Source organism: Vidua chalybeata, chromosome 2 (genome assembly GCF_026979565.1).
Source record: "Vidua chalybeata isolate OUT-0048 chromosome 2, bVidCha1 merged haplotype, whole genome shotgun sequence".
Lineage (NCBI taxonomy): Eukaryota > Metazoa > Chordata > Aves > Passeriformes > Viduidae > Vidua > Vidua chalybeata.
The window spans coordinates 49,095,515-49,111,913 of record NC_071531.1 but is presented as its reverse complement, the minus strand read 5'-3'; the positions used below and the strand labels follow the sequence as shown (position 1 = coordinate 49,111,913).

The following is a 16,399-nucleotide window of genomic DNA, read 5'->3' as shown; positions in this document are numbered from 1 at the left end:
TAGGGATTTAGTACACTCAGACTATATAGATAGTGGCAGGTATAAATCACAGTATTCTGTCAGCCTTGTTTCCTACTGAAATAAGGCTCATGGCATTTGCATTGTCCATTTGGGTAGATATCTGTCCCCCTTAACTTCTGAGTTGATGGGTAATTTAAACACAATCAAAAGAACTGAAAAACCTCACAGCTGTTACATTCTTACAAATTCTATGAATACTGATGGCGGCGTAAGGGAAAGGAAGAAGAAAATCTGTAGTTCAGTGAGGGACAAAGCCAAAATTCAGCCATAACCATCAGCCTAGCAGAGGGTGGCTCTATCAAGGAATATGCCTACTTTTTCAAGTAGAAATTGAATAAAATTGGCAGGGATGAGCAGAAGGAGTAGTACAAAGAAAATGAGACCTAAGCCTTCAGACTCAAAGTTTTGTTGCTCTTAGAATGACCTCCTTTCTTATATTATTGCATGATAACAAAGCACTCAAATACTATCAAGCTGTCAAATTAACCAGTGATTAAACTTCCTTCAGCTGGTTCCTTTGTAGTGTAAGAATGATACCCAAGAAAGAACTATTAAATGTATTAAATCACACATGGATTATAGTAACCACTAATTTTCTATGAAGCTGACCACAAGTTTAGAAGAGTTTGCTAGATACCACAGGGTAGCTAATTAAAATTTCCAGATGCAATTCTCTCAGATCATGTATTACTTAGGTATTGATGTTTCTTTCATTAAATGAGCACTGTATCCCATTTTATTATTCTCTGGCTTCATAAAAAACATCAACATTTGACTTCAACAATTACTCAGTGCTATTCAAATTAAGCTGTTCAATCACTGTTTCTTCTTGAGGATTGACTGACCAGTACTACAAAAATTCTCTGTGATGCTTAAAAGGAAATTATGCAGTCTGAATTCTATACATTTCTGTTTATCTTGCCACGGGTGTTACTAGAGGTCTTTGTAATACATAATTTTGTGTTTCTGCTTTACACATTAGTTTGGAGTCTTAGCTGAAGTTACAAATATGATACTGTGGGAGAACAAAGCTAACATCTGCACAGAGAATAAAAAGGACAGCATGAACCACACAACTGAGTTAATATTTAAAGAACAAAAATTTAATTTTGTATGCAACTTTGTCCTAGGAGGATCTTTATTTTCAATGCTATACATGTGAAAATAAGAATGAATAAGTGGCTCATTATCTACATGTATAAAAATATAAACATCCTATCAAACATATGTAAAATCACCCTTCATGATATGCATCACTGAACCTATGCCTAACTTCTAATTAAAAGAAAGACTGCCCTTGTGGATTTTTTAATAGCACTTGTAAATGCTACTGCATTCATCCATAAGTACACGAACTATGAAAGCAACAGCTACAAAATGTAGACAGGGCTCCAGTATTGTGCCTTTATATTTTTGTATGTTTTCATGTCAACAAGTCAGCAGTCATTGTGTTTATCCATTCTTCAAGCTCTCAATAGAACAGACAAGTAAAACTCATTGACTTTGCCTTGAGCATTTTTCCTTTTAAAAAGTTTACTGCCATTACTAAGTAACGGTTCAGAAAAGTATCATCTTCTGTGGCAAAGCATCAAATGACTATTATATTTACAGCACCATCATTTTAAGCCTGCTGACAATAGTGATCATGAGTTATCAGTAAATTAAAGGCCCATTTCTTAACACTAATAACACTTAAAATTTTTTAGCACAAAGACTAAAAAAAAAATCCTGTTTATATTACATCCATTTTTATGTAAAAAGTGAGAATTACTGGGTCATCTGCCAGGAAAGGGATAGGCAACCATTAATCAAAAGACAGGCAATCTTTGTTTTAGAGATGCATTCAGCCACCTAGAATATTCACATTCAAGCAAATATGTCATCAATTTCAGTTCTACAAGCTGATGATATTCATAGTCAGTTTTTCCATTGAAACATGTATAAGAAACCAGTAAAACGTTACCATGTTATGTACATAACATAATGTGAAAATGCTTAGGTAGATACATTATGAAATCCTGTAGCACTAAAATTATTAAAAAAACTAAATGATTTGTGTAAAATGTTAATATACTGTATATATATGTACACTAAACCACAAGGTCAATTTAAAACTGCCCCTATTCATAGCTCCTATGATGGATTTAGTAAGCTACCAGATTCTTAAAAAAAGAAAGCTATCTAGAGCAAATTTGAACACTTTACTGAAAACTGATTTTATACAAAATCTTAAAAAACATACTTCAGAGTTACTTAATGGAAACTAGAAAAAGACAGTCATTACTCTTGCGAAGGGCACTGTAAAGACCTAGTAGCTGTGATCAATGTCTTTTCCCTTGTGGTAAAAGTTAAGCACAAATAAGTCATCTCAGAGTAAGGCATAGGACAAACAGACTTCATTCCATCCTCAGGTGTATTGGCCTCTCACTTTATCTTATTGCTCATCTAATTTGGCAGGTCTACGTTTCTATCCTTTTAAAAATACTCCATAATACAACTATCTACAAATAGACAGTATCCAGTGCTTTCATATGCACATCTTCAATCACATAGATAAACAACCTTGCTAATATTAGAAAAAAGAAGCCATGGTGATGCAAATTATTTTCAGTTTTATGTAGCTGTGCACTTAATGAAAGCACTTAATGAAAGACCAAGTGAACAGAGACTGAGCACTGAAACTCGATAGAAATGTAGCTATAGCTGTTTCCAAAGGAATTAGGGTTTTTTAAAAAAGCCCAACTGTGAAATTCTTTGGTTAGAATACAGGTGCTAGCAGTATTTCTAAATTCGGAGTTAGAACTAGAACTAGCTAGAACTAGAATTATTGTTCAGGAGTTTTAAACACATAACTTCAAGCCTTTAATATGTACTGCTAAATTCTTCAACACTTCAGATAAATTTAGGATATTTTTCTGTGACAATCTGAACGAGCACACATTCTTAAATCAAGTTTAGGTTTTTAAAGGGAAGTGCTTTTATATTCCAGACTTGAAGAATTTGTTAGAAAGAGCTGCTGAATCTCCGTAAAACCTGCGGTTCAGATCATCTGTTCCAATGCAGACTCTGACTGCCTCCTCTGGGAAAGACTTATTCAGCAGTAACAAAATACAGCTCAGAATAAGTAATTTCCCCTGAAGAAAGTTGGCATCGTCCTTGTTTTTCTGAGGACAGGGCTCAATCCTTTCTAAGAAGTATTAAATTTGTTAAGAAGACACTGACTCTTAGCAGTGTCAGTGCCCAGATAATACTGCTATGAAAACTAAGGAAATGGCTCTTTAAAAAGGGATTTTTGTCATCTGTTGGCTTCAGAGTTTTACAGCACTAACATGACAAAAAGTAACAAGGGTGCTCTTGCTGACAGTTATAATGTACATCTACACTAATTCAATGTACATGATTTCAGCTTCCCAGGACCCAGGCCCTACCTTTAGTCAGGCAAGCCTGGCTTCACCTCACTCCCATCATTTTGAGGGTGTTTAAGGAAATATGCATTGAGATTTCTGTCCATATTATAGACAGTAACTTCAAGAGAATTATAAGGACTTCAGACCACCCATGGAAGTTACAATTCACAAGCACTTTAATTTTTCAAAGTGTCTTTGTTTTACCTCTCAAGGGAATAAACACATGTCTCTGAGTACACTTCATAGTTCAAATGGTTGTCAAATCTGTCCTTTCACATCAGCCTTACATGCTCGCTGTGCAGGCCCTGCTCCAGCTTAACAGAGAGGAGTTCAGAGACATGGGAAGCAAAGAGGGGAGATGGGAGCAACCAATTGTGAAGGGTCACATGCACACCTGCAAAATTACTCATCTCAACAGATAAATTATGAGCCAGTGCAAACCCCTCACAGTCAGGCTTCCTTTCTATATGACAGTCCTTCACAGACAGGCATCACTGAGATGGGTGGGAAAGGGAGGAGTTAAAAATGGACCATTTGGAGTCTGCCCACCAAGGCAAACTCCCTCATAAGGGTATTGGGATGGGAAAAGACAGGCATTCCTCATGCCATCTTTAACAGAAGTTGCTCAAAGCAACTTTAAAGTTTCTCAGCCCCTAACTAGATGATTTTTTAAATGTCCCACCCTGCCAGAGCTATACCTCAGCTCTGTGTGGGGAGAGGGACAAAAACTGGGGGCACATGCATGCATTTGTCTGTTCCCAAGATTTCTCTCCTTCCTTGCTACCAACACAGCTACTGGGAGATGCAGGAGGGAGGGTGAAGGTGGGAGCCAGGATATGGTGGCTGATCAGGGACGTGGTGGCCAAGCAGTGACATGACAGCCGAGGCACAACACAGTGACCTCCTGCCCCGGGGCCGTCAGGAGGTGCTGCAAGAGGAGTGGGGGCTGCGCCGGGGCTAGCCCGCCTTGTGCATGGAGGCAGACACCGGGGTGAGAAAAGCACAGGGAGACACAGCCCCGCTTCACATCCTCCTTCCTTCGGGATGCGAGGGGACCGTAGGTGCGAGGGTGTGCAGGGCCGGCTGTCTTGTCCCCGCGCCACGGGCTGGGCGGATGCTCAGTCCCGGCAGAAAACATACTCGGTGTAGCTGGTCCAGATCTTGTCATCGGCGGGGCCGCCCTGCTCGGGAGCGAAGGCGCAGGTGCCAGTGGAGGAGCAGGCGGCCATGCGGAAGCCGGCCTCGGAGAGTCGGTCGAAGGCTTGCTCGAGGAAGTTGAACTTGAGGTAGTAGCGGGCAGTGTAGCGCTCGGGAGGGCGGTCGGGGTCGCGGCTCTCGTTCAAGGTCTCCCCGAAGACCTCTTTGGCAAGCGCCGTCTTGCCGCAGACAGTGATGCGGGCCACCCGCCGGAATTTGGCATCAGCCTGCGCCTCCCGCCCGATGGTGTAGGAGCCCCGGTAGCCGATGGTGATGTAGCCCGAGCGCCGCCCGCCCGCCCCGTCCAGCGACTGCGAGGGCGTGAGCAGCGGCCCGCCCGAGGGGCTGCGGCTGGCGGTGGGCGACGGGGCGGACGCCACGGCACCGCCGCCTCCTTCCAGCGGCTCGGCGTCCAGGTAGCCGAGCAGCGGCGGCGGCGGCTCCTCGGCGCAGATGGAGCCGTCGCGGTGCAGGACGGCGGGGCGGGCGGTGACCGCCCGAGTCTGCGCCAGGCGCCGAGCCAGGTCGGGCAGCTGGAAGTACTCAGCCTCCCGTTGGAGGCGACTGCGCTCGGGGAAGTGCTCGGGCAGCACCAGCTGCAGGTCCCGCAGGTAGTCCAAGATGTAGCGGAAGAGAAAGCCGTCGCGGTCGAGGAAGAAGCGACCCTTGCTGTCCCGGGGCAGCTCGCTGGGCTGCTGCTGCGAGAACATGCGCCAGAGCAGCGAGTCGCGGACCGAGACCACGGTGCAGCGCCGCGTCACGTACACCTGCCCGCCCACGTTCAGCTCCACGATCTCCGGGAAGGAAGACCAGCCGCCCGTCGCCGCTGCGGCCGCCCCGCTGCCCGGCGCCCCGCTCCCCGCCGCGGGCGACACGCCGCCGCCGTTGGGCAGCCCGCGGGCGCTGTCTGCCAGGGCCATACCGGAGCGAGACCGCCGGAGCCCACGCCCTTCCTCCTCCTCTTCCTCCGGCCGCTTGGGCTACGGCAGGGCCGCCGCCCTCGGGGGAGCGCGCAGCCCTCCGCTGCTGCCCGCCGGAGCCTCCCGCCCCGTCTGGCGCCGGAGCCGCGCTGCCGCTGCGCTCCTCGCGGCCGCTCCTGTGCCCGCTGCTGGACAAACTCCTCCGTCGGGCTGCGAACGGAGAGCCCCGGCACCGGCGGCAGGGCCGTGTTTATGTAGCGCGGCCGCACCTCGCGGGAGGCGTGGGAGGCTGGCGGGAGGCAGAGCCGAGCGCACGGGGAGGAGAAGGGGACGGCCCTGCACTGACGCAGAGTCCCCCGTCGTCGTCCGTCCCCCGTTCCCCGCCCGCCCTGGTCCCCCTTCCCCGGTTGCGGTGGGGAGCCTCTCCCCGCCCGGTGCGCGCCCGCCGAGCTCCGGTCGCCGTGGGCGAGTACCGCGGTGTGTGTCCAGCGGGGATAAAACCTTGAGGGTCCCGCCTCCCTCCCTGCCTTCCCCAGCCCCCCTGAGCGAGGCTCCGGCTCTCTCCTCGGATTCTCCGAGACGTCTCGTTTTTCGCAGGCAGGAAAAGCCCCCTGTTTGCCCCGAAGTGCAGGAGCGGACCAGCGGCGGGACGCTGCTGCTCTGCCGAAGGCGCTGTGCTGTACCCCTGCTAATCTTCCTAAGGCTTGTCCCAACCCTCTCCAAATGAGAACCCTGGCGAGATAACCGTGTCCCCTCCCTCCTGTCGCCTTCGCAGGAGAAAACGCGAGCCTGTGGTGCTGCCCGCTCTCTCCTCACGGGGCTCCCGGCCCGTTCCGGTTTTGCGAGACACCCCCATCACTACGCAGGTTTTTAACGCCCTGAAGGACTCCGTAAAACCCCCGCCGATCCTCATTCCCGGAGGAAGACGCGACGGATCGCACCGTCGGGAGGCGCTGGGAGCGCCGTGCAAGGGATGCCCCGCCGGCCGGGGGAAGACCCTGCTGGCGAGGGACACCTCGGCGCGGCCTGACAAGCGGCACTTCACCGTGACAGCCAGGCTCCTCGTGTCTGCGTGCATATTTGTGTATTTGGGTGCCCTTACAGCTCAGATTTAATTAGGATTAATTAGGTACATCAGGATCTGCGTGAAACATAAGCACCTATTTAACATGCGTTGGTAGAAAGCATTTGTTTCAGGCTTTTGCTTGAATTTAAGCTAGCCTTCTGTGTCTCTTTGCAAGCAACAGTAAAGAGCTGCTGCCTTGATGCATTCAGTTGCTCTCCAGTGGGAGTTCACTTGTGCTTTCTTCTTCGAGAGAACAGCTCGGAGGACAGCTGAGGAGTATGAAGACAATGGTCAGTGCTCTCCTTTCGTAGGGGTGGACGAAGCCCTCTCTGGACTACCCTACTTGCAAGTGCCCCACTGCAGAGGTCTGTGAAGTAGAAATCAAAAGATGCAGAGCCAGGGGGTAGAAGTCCTTCAAAAATTGAGAAGTGAGAAAGGAAGGAAAGGAAAGTTAGTTCTCAAGAAGCAAGTTAAGTTTGCCCAAGAGAATAAGAGGAAGAAGAGGGGGAGTTGTGAAACATAAGTTTTGAAAAGGGAATGGGTGGTAAAAAATAATGTGTCTAGGGAGAACTGACAGGGAGATACTGTGGTCTAAGGAAGGAGACAGGGTGGTCTGGGGAGAGTGGACACTCGGAATTTACAGGAGTTTCATCTAAACAAGACTAAGAATATGGTAACAAAGATGTGGAGCACTACTTTTTCCATGTTGGAAATCCAGTTACCAGGACTTTGACCACCAAATATTTTCATTTGTGAGAGTGTAATGGCAAAGTAGGTTAATCTGATGGTTTGCTGACATTTTGTTACAAGAGCTTGTTTCTATTTTCTTTCTTTTTTTTTTTCTTTATTTTTTGTTTGGTTTGGTTTTGGTTGGTTGTTTTTTGTTTGGTTTTTTTGAAGAGAAGTAGAAGAGAGGTTAAAACAGTTCTGAAGGATGAGGGAAAAATGAAATAATCTTGAATTAAGTTGTTTTACTACCCATTTAAACAGCTGATAGTTGATATCAGCTGTTTGACAATTTTATGCAGAAGGCTAAATATTTAACTGAACTCCGTATTAAAATATGAGTTTGTTGATAGAGGAAAAAAGGGAGAAGGAATGTGACATGTACTGCCACACACAGAATATTTGTTTTTTTTCTGTATACTATTTCAGGGTCAATTCACCAGAGTAAAAGCACATGAAATTTTCACGTGGTGGTTTGCTGGTGACAGTTTTATGGAGTTGGTCTCTTAATGTGGCATCTCCCCCCACATCACCCTGCTCCCGGCCATACTTAGCAAAAAGCCACCTCAAGAGCCTCCCACAGATTCGTATTTTAAACTCCACTTCCCTAGTGTGGGCTCCCTATTGAGAGCACTGTGATTAAACTGTGCACCCAGAGGATGAGATCATATAATGCTTGAGCAGGCGCTTATTCATAGCAGAATTTGCAGTGGAAGATTTTATACCTACCAGCAGGTGAGTCTTAACAAATGCTCCCATGTTAAAAAATGGGATCTTTAATTCATCTGTTAATTAAAATTATTTCATTTTCCTGGCATTGGGTGAGTATTAATGCAGATCAAGGGAAAAAAAGAAAACAAAACCAAAACACTAACATAGTCATTAGACTTGAACTTTCTGTTTGTATTGAGCTTTGTTAGATTTGAGACCAGACTTCATAAAACCTGAGCTTAATGGATTCTTCCAGGGCATATTTTCGCAAGCTTCAGAGATGAGTAAGTTATGCTGCTCCTTCAGCCACTGCCTCCTTGGAGCTTTACCTCTGCCTGCCTACTGTCTCATGGGAAGTCAGGTGACAAGGACCCACCGTGCTCCTGTGCAGCACCCTGTGATGTCCAAAGCCACACACATTAAAGGGGTGGGGAGGAGCACAGCTGACACAATAAATTATTTGGCCCACTGTCCCAGGTCTCTTTTTAAGGGCATAAACCAGTCCATCCCACTGTAGTGTTCTGTCTGTCAATGTGAAACTGACTCCAGACTTCCCTTCAAAAAGGGAGCAAGGAGCCTTCTCAAGACACTGTTCATACAGCCTGTCCAACAGTCCTGGGCAAAGACCCAGCTTGTAGTGTTTGTCTCTGAGATAGATGCCATTTTCTGGGCTTAAAAACATTCCTAGCACTGAAATAACTGTTTTGAAGCTACATCTCTTCAAAGAAATTATATTCTGTGGGCATCTTACTGCTGCTTTATGCCTTGCCTGGCTGCAAGGCTTTGGTTATTGTAATTTCTTTCAACAGATTTTTTCCTCTTTTCACAATATGTTCATGTAATTTCTTCTCCATTTCCCATCTCTTTTCATTTGGCAACATTTGTCTCAGTGAGGAGGATTGGACTTCGTCTGTGGGTATTACAATGGGTAAATATATCAACAATTTTTTACTTATGTGTCAGTCACTGGGTTGCATAACACAGTCGTAGTGGTTTATTCTTATTTTGTGTGGGAGACAGTGAAATATTGGTACATGTAACATTAAAGGCTGCCACAGAATGCCTCCTCTAAGGCATACAGCCCCCATAAAGGGTGGTAAATATTAAATATGGTCTAATGAACAGGCAAGGCTTTATGACAATAAATATGTAGTTGAGTATCTCTGACTGCGCAGTATTGGGACATTTCTGGGCAGTAGCTCTTACAGTTAAGACAGTCACATTTCAATGTTTGCTATTAGCTGCTGATCAGAACTAGCTACAGGGACACTGTCTTAACCTGTCAGGATACAACAGTTTTTCTTTTAATATTTTGAGAAGTTTACATTGGTTTGGGGGGATTGATTTAGTTGATTTGGGGGGGTTTTGTGGCTTTTTGTTTGTTTGTCTGGGGGGGGGGGGGTGCGGAGGAGGCTTTTGTTGTTACCCTGTTTACAAAGATGCTTCCATCGCGATGGGCCCCTGTTTTGTATTTTGGGCGGTACACCCACGGATGATCCAGGTTTATTCAGGGAGGACAGTTTTCTTCACAAATGGAGGAAGGGTAGCACCTAGTGGCACTAAATCCACATTGCAATTAAGAAATACAAAGGGCTCCAAAGTATTGCCAGCATGACCCAAGGCACATAAAGAGAAAAGGATACTTTTTCGGTAGATGTAAACTATTATGTATTCAGCTTCTTCGTGAGAAATTTAGTAGAGCAAGAACATATTTTATCCCTGTTCTGAACTAAAGTGTTGGTTTATTATTTCTTCTAGCAGTCTTCGCTGTGTGAAGTGGTATAATATTGCTTAGAAAAAAACAATTGCATATGACTGCGTTGCTTGAATTTTAATACGGAGTTCAGTTAAATATTTAGCCTTCTGCATAAAATTGTCAAAAAGAGTTAGTGATCTGAACTGAACTGGAGGTTCAAATACACTAATTTAAGCTTCACTGTCTTGTTTAGACAATGCGAGAAAAAGAGTCTAGTAGTCACACAGCAGAGTATATTGCCTAAGAGTCAGAAATCCTTTGCTTTTTGGGACTTATATTCTCTCTAAAATGTGTGCAGTTCCATAGGTTTGACTTTGACAGTCAATGGATGACTATTAGGTTGAAACCTTTCCCATTTCTGAATCGTTGTTCAGAGTGAACTTATCACCCTCAGCATTAAGCTCGTGATACCAAGTAGTATTTCCAAAAACTTGAATTATGCATTATTCCACCTAATGACAGAAGAATTCGACTCCTTCTAAAGACAGCGCTCTCTCTGCAAACTCAGTTTCACAGGCTGTATCTCGTTGAACACAAATGCATACATTCATAGATTTCAATATTTCATGTGAATGGTAATGAATGTTATCTGTGAAGTTACATCTGATAATATCTGTTCATAAAATTGTTTTGTCTCTGTGTTTGCATATACGGCTGGGTACATTTAGCTGGAACTGCATGTTCTAGGAAATCCAGCTGCTGTGGAAATTTGCACATTCAAGCACGAAAGATATTGAAGAACCAGAATAACACAGGCTGTAAGGGACCTCAGAAAGTCATTAAGGGCTCATGCACTTTTCTCCTGCCAGGGTGCTACAGACATTTCTTTGGATAATTTTGTGAAGGCAATGCTCTGCAGAGTCTGGAGAAGAGGGAGGGAGGGAAGGACAGACATTAGCAGTGTATTCTGTGTCCTTGGCGGATACAGAGCTAGAGAGTGTGACTGAGAAACATAATCAAGTGAGCAATTAGTGAAGGTCAGAGCTGTGTTAATTTCCTTCAAGCACCTTTGTGAAAATTAGAAGACAAAATGTACCCTCTCAATGTCATGGGGACATGCAGGTAGTTTCTGCCTCAGTAAGCAAGAGCACTGAAGGGGACACCTTCCACACACATCTTGAGCATCACTGAATTTGGAGAACACAAGAAAGGAGGCTGTGCACCTTATGTCAAATGGGGAAATACTCCCAGCTGCTTCTTAGATGATATCTAGGAAAATGTGATAATTGATCTCCTGTTTTGGTTAATTATAAGGAAGTTACAGCCCTGTCTGATACCAAAGGAGCAGTGGACAGCTGTGTCATTTTAAAACATGGAGTGGTGTGGTATTTTACATGCACAACATGTGAGGCTTTTCTCCTATGCTAAATTACTCACAACCCCTATGGAGCAGCTTTAAATCAGAGTTCTTTCTGTGAGCCTGGGCTCTCTGGAAGTAATCTTCCATATCTCTGTGAAACATTTCAATTTCAGTCATGTCTTCAAATCTTCTCTCAGCAATTCTCCTATCTGTGAATAAATACCATTCTGGCCTGGCTTCTACCACAACAACAACAGAAAGACAACCAGGCTTCTGCAAAACACCAGTGGAAACTACATCCATCTTCTACATTACCATCAGTGTGAGTCAAGAGCCTCAAGCTGTCTCTTAGAACTTAACAGTGTGAGGACTCAGCAAAAGAGTTCTCCTAATAGGGAAGAAACAACTCATTATCTAGCTAATTAGGATTTAAAAAGCAACCTCTACTCCCCCTTCTTACCATCCTGCCTTCCTGTAGGGTTGGACAGGCGTCAGATAGGTTTTAAAGAGGTAGAAGCACATTTTTTTCTGCTTTTGGATACAATCTAAAGAGCATTGATTTGCAGAGGAGCAAGTTAAGGGCTGTTCCTAAGTCTATTTTTCTGAGAAGTTAATCACAAGGATGGTATCATTCCTGGGTAGGAATTCTATCCAAGGGAAAATGCCTTTTAATCAATTTTTTTTTTTAATTTACAGCTCTTACTTACACCCTTTCCTTACAAAAAATGTGTTTTAAAAAAAAAGGAATTAAAAATGTATTGATAAAATTATTCTTTTTGAAAGAGTGATCCCTCAAAAGTTGAATAGATAATAATAATGACATTGATGATTGTGTGCTTCAAATTCTTGTATTCACTTTAGCTGTAATTTGGAGGTATACTGTTCACTAATTGAGCATGTTTCAAAATCATAACTGTGGTCAGTGAACAGTAATTAATGCATTTGCTTTTGCTTTCTTCCACTATGTACCAGTGCAAGCTGCGCTTAACCAACATTAACTCTTTACATTAGATTAAAATAAGCCAATGAAATGCAGTCATTCATTTCAACAGACTCAGAAATTGAATGTGCTGCTTTGTTTTCTTGGCATCTTTTTCTGTTGAAAACAATTTAAAATTCCTGTTATGTTTAATAGAAGAAATATCAAAACCTTAGCAGGGGTGCTTACAGCATCTGCAAAGGTATAAAGGGTAGTGAAAGCTCACAGCAGGCACTCTACTATAGATAAGTTGGTAAATTATTTTTTTTACTACCTTAGGTACCTTGCTTGACTACCTGAGAAAAACATGTTTGCACTAGTTTAGTTTTTTTCCTCTGCTGAGACCCAAGTTTGTATCCCTGCTGGCAGAATTGACCTTATTGCTGTCAAGCCCTGCTGGTTTCACACCCCATATAAATTAATGAATGGTATTAAACTGTCAAGGAATGAACTGTCAAGGAATGTCCACAAGGCTTGTGCAGTGTTTTATGGTCCCCTGCTTGCTCCTGCCCCCCCCAGGGTATCAGTCCGGAAGGATGCTTTGAGTAGAGGTGGTTCCAGCTTTCCACTGTGCTTCACAGTTAAGTGTCTCTCCACCAGATTCCATTATCTCTCAACAAAGGCTGAAATGAAATTAATGAAATCTCATTAGAGAATTGCTATTCACTTCCACAGAAGTGAAGATTAAAAACTATGTCTATACACATAAAGAGAAAGAACCTTCTATATTAGCATACTCAAACTTGTTTCTCCTCCTTTGGCCTCAGAGCCTCCTACATGGTGAACGCAGCTCCACAAGCTCTTAGCTGCTCCAGACATCCTGGAAAATATCCATTCTGTCAAGACCTTGCCAAAGTACATGTCACCAATGGCTATAACTAGAGTTCATCACAGTGAGGACATCTGTGAGCTAAGGCTGTAATTACATACTCTTAGCTCCTGCAGGCAGTGTATCTCAGCTGTTCACCCCATGCCAGAAAGGGATGCTGGATCTCCTATTCACTGATACCCTTCCTGACCTGCTATGTAAAATAATGTGTCACAGAGAATACATTTCTGTTACTTGACAGGGGAAATTATTCACTCCTAAACTGCCAAAAATCTCTGCCTAGAGGGTGGGATAGCAGACAGCCTTCTGTTAGGGCCCAAATTGAGTTTGCCAGAACATTTCCTTCAGCCCTTATCCTTAGCAGTGTTTCCAGAACTTCTCCTACCTGTTATCCACTGTATAAACCAACCTGATTTTTGCTTTGGACTGAGCCAAGGTTGAAGAAATTTGGAATCAACTTAATCAGGCATGGCTGATGTTTCCCATCTTGCTGATGTGCTGTGCTAATGAGATGTTATTGCCCAAAGTAATGAAAAGCATCTGTTTCTTACCTGTAAAGAAAGACTAAGGGTTGCTTCTATTTGCTTTAAGGTGAGTTTGACAAGCTTGTCTTCTTTCTTAGAAAAGTTCATTGCATGCATTTTGCTCTTAGCCTCTTGGAGAGGCCCAAATAGAATTCAATTAATGTGTCTAGAAAATTCTGAATGTGCTTTCCTGTTCCAAGTGTTAACACTTGAATAGAGGGATTACTACTCTGCTTTGTAGGGACTTCCTGTAAGATACCATCTAAGTATGATCCATGTTTGTAAATGCAAATAATACATTATCACTAAAAATAAATATATCAACCAAATAACTGTTTGAGAGACATGCAAGAGATAAATGGAATGAAGAGTGTGTTTAGACTTCATGAAGTTTTAATGAAGCAAACATCTGGATTTACAGAAAATCACAGCCAGTTAATTCCAGCAGCCTCCAGAGTCTTCAAGCCCTTGAGAATATAGGAATTAGATTTTTAAGAGGCTCTCTTCTTTTTGTATACTGCAAGCTGTTGAAAAAAATTGTTTATTAATTGCTTATGAACTAAGCAGAGGAATTATGTTTCCCATGTCAGCAACATGACAACAGCAGTTGCCCCAAAGTTTTGCTAGCTTGGAAAGTGGTATGCCCATGCAAAGCAAATTGTTTATTTGTTTTCACCTCTTAATTTTTCATGACTGTTGTGTATGTATAGTTCTTGCTAAAATGCCTTTCTCAGAAAATGGAAATCTTTCTTCATTAATGTTTGTATTTTTTAATTGAATGCCAAGAGTCTTGATTGTATCAGAACTGAATCCCTTAAATAAAATCCCTTCAAATAAAACAAGCAGAAAAAATCTATTCATCTCAAGGAGGTTAAATCACATATAAATAGGTTGAGATTATAGGGTGGATCTTAGTGAAGGGGAAGCTTATCTGAGAAGCGGGAGATAAGCATAAAGCCTCCAGTCATAGTGACACTAAAAGGCTTCTGAAATAAGAAAATCTCTTTTTAAGTCAAGATACTGGTTGTGACTGACAGTCTGAAAGAGGAAAAAAATTTAAACTGCCAAGTATAAGGATTGTTAAGAGGGAAGAGGAGAAAGGAAGAAACTAAATATATAGCTAAGGAAAAGCAAAAGAAGTATGGAATTATTATTTCTGTATTTTATAAGCCCTCAGGCACATCTTTTCAGTGTTTATGGGGAGTACAATAACCATGTGTTTAATACTGTGTACAATACTGAGATATATAATACTGACAATAAATGTGATTATTCAAACCTGTTTGATAGTGGAGTGATTTGAAAATACTCATCAATAACCTACCTAAGTGATGTCTCTTCTTAACCTCTCAGCCTCTGTCCCCAGGTCAAGGCTGATGTGGCTCTCTTTGGTTTCTAGTGGACAAAGATGATGTTTGGATCACTACCAGCTGAACACAGGAAGGCACATACTCGTAGGGGAGGTTCTGATTATTTTTTCCAAGAAACCTCTACCTTCATCCTTTTACTGTGTTGTTTCTTTTTCCGTCATCCCCAATGAATATATTCAACACAGCTGTTTGGTTTTGTTTTTTTTTTTTTTTTTGCTTTGTAGTAGAAAGAAAATGTTAGTGAAGGCAAAGAAGGTGCTTACCTATGACCCTAAGAGTTGGCATCTTTGCAGGTACAAGAGGTCACATTCTCAACAGTGCCAAGTTAGCTACATGTCACACATCCAGAACAGGGCTCAAGAGTAGGATGGACTGGAGGAGCAGATGAATGGAATGGAGAGGCTCTTCTGGTAGCTATAGGGAGGAAAAATATGTTTAACTATATTTAGTATGAGTAATCATACTACCCACGGGAGCTCTTCGGAAGTGAGCTGGGTACGTTCCAGTAGTATGTATTTGATATACAGGCTAGGAAACATCAAGGTAATCTCATCTATACATTCTATAGTGACTGATATGTTGTAAAACTGACTGTAACATCTGCTCAGGTAGTTTCTCTCTGTTTCATGTAATTTATTCTTCTACATAAACCTTTTCTTTTCCCCCATACATTAAGCAAAAATAGTTTTGCTAATACTGCGCTTCCTCTGTGAAGAATAAAATTTCGTTTACTAACCTCAGCTAGGTATTGTCAGTAAGCTTATTGGGCATTTAAACCTTATCTCAGACCACACCAGATTAAGCTAACACCTGGTTTGTTCCATTCAGCATACCTACATCTTATTTTGAGTGTTATTGTAGAATTTAAGCAATTTTTCTTCTATGTAGCATTCAGCTTACTCAGAGCACAAAATACAAGGATGTATAAGAAAATTTATGACATTCTAAAGAGTCTTGGTTGAAGACACAAATCTTATTAGTGGTCTTAGCCACACAATTTACACTTAGATTAATTGGAGCTGTTTCCTAAGTCTTGGACTAGGTGATCATTGTAGATCCCATCCGACTGAAATATTCTGTTCTATTTTCCTCAGCTGTGACTATTTCAAACCTTGTTATGCAAATCGCAAATCCATCCACACTTCTTCTGGCAAATTGCTGCCCAGGAAAGCATAACTAATTTAATGCATTAATCCCTACCCCTGAAGCACAAACATCTATCACCTGAGCTAGGAAGACCGTAGTTATGCTTATAGTTTTTCAGGTTGCTGTATCAGAGTGAGAAACAATATACTGTTAAATGCACATGAAGCCTGAACATGTTTTGCCTGCTAACACAGTGTGGTTAAGAGAATATGTACAAATTTACCCCATATATTTTTTCTTAACTTCTACTTTCCATCTTTACTAAGGTTGAACTTCATAGTAGCTATATATATATATCTCCCCTAGTTATATTAAATGATTTCTTGATTATTGGAAGTAGTAGTAGTATTTTGTGTGCTGTGCATTCTAAGTAGTCTGGGAATATCAGGTTCAATATTTCTGTTAAGATTCCTAATAGTTTTCCTTAGAAAGGACTCTGAGTATGTT

General features: G+C 42.7%; 1 protein-coding gene across 1 annotated transcript; it reads right to left on the bottom strand.

Moving 5' to 3' along the window:
• Positions 1–1,102: 1,102 nt before the first annotated feature.
• Positions 1,103–5,770, bottom strand: KCTD12 (potassium channel tetramerization domain containing 12). Its single transcript, XM_053935641.1, has one exon. It carries the CDS (start codon positions 5,543–5,545, stop codon positions 4,547–4,549), a length of 999 nt encoding a protein of 332 aa, XP_053791616.1. The 5' UTR covers positions 5,546–5,770; the 3' UTR covers positions 1,103–4,546.
• Between the last annotated feature and the right edge of the window lie 10,629 nt (positions 5,771–16,399).

What these genes read in the sequence shown, in the direction of transcription:
- KCTD12 (XM_053935641.1), bottom strand. Translation starts at nt 5,545, where the DNA reads ATGGCCCTGGCAGACAGCGCCCGCGGGCTGCCCAACGGCGGCGGCGTG.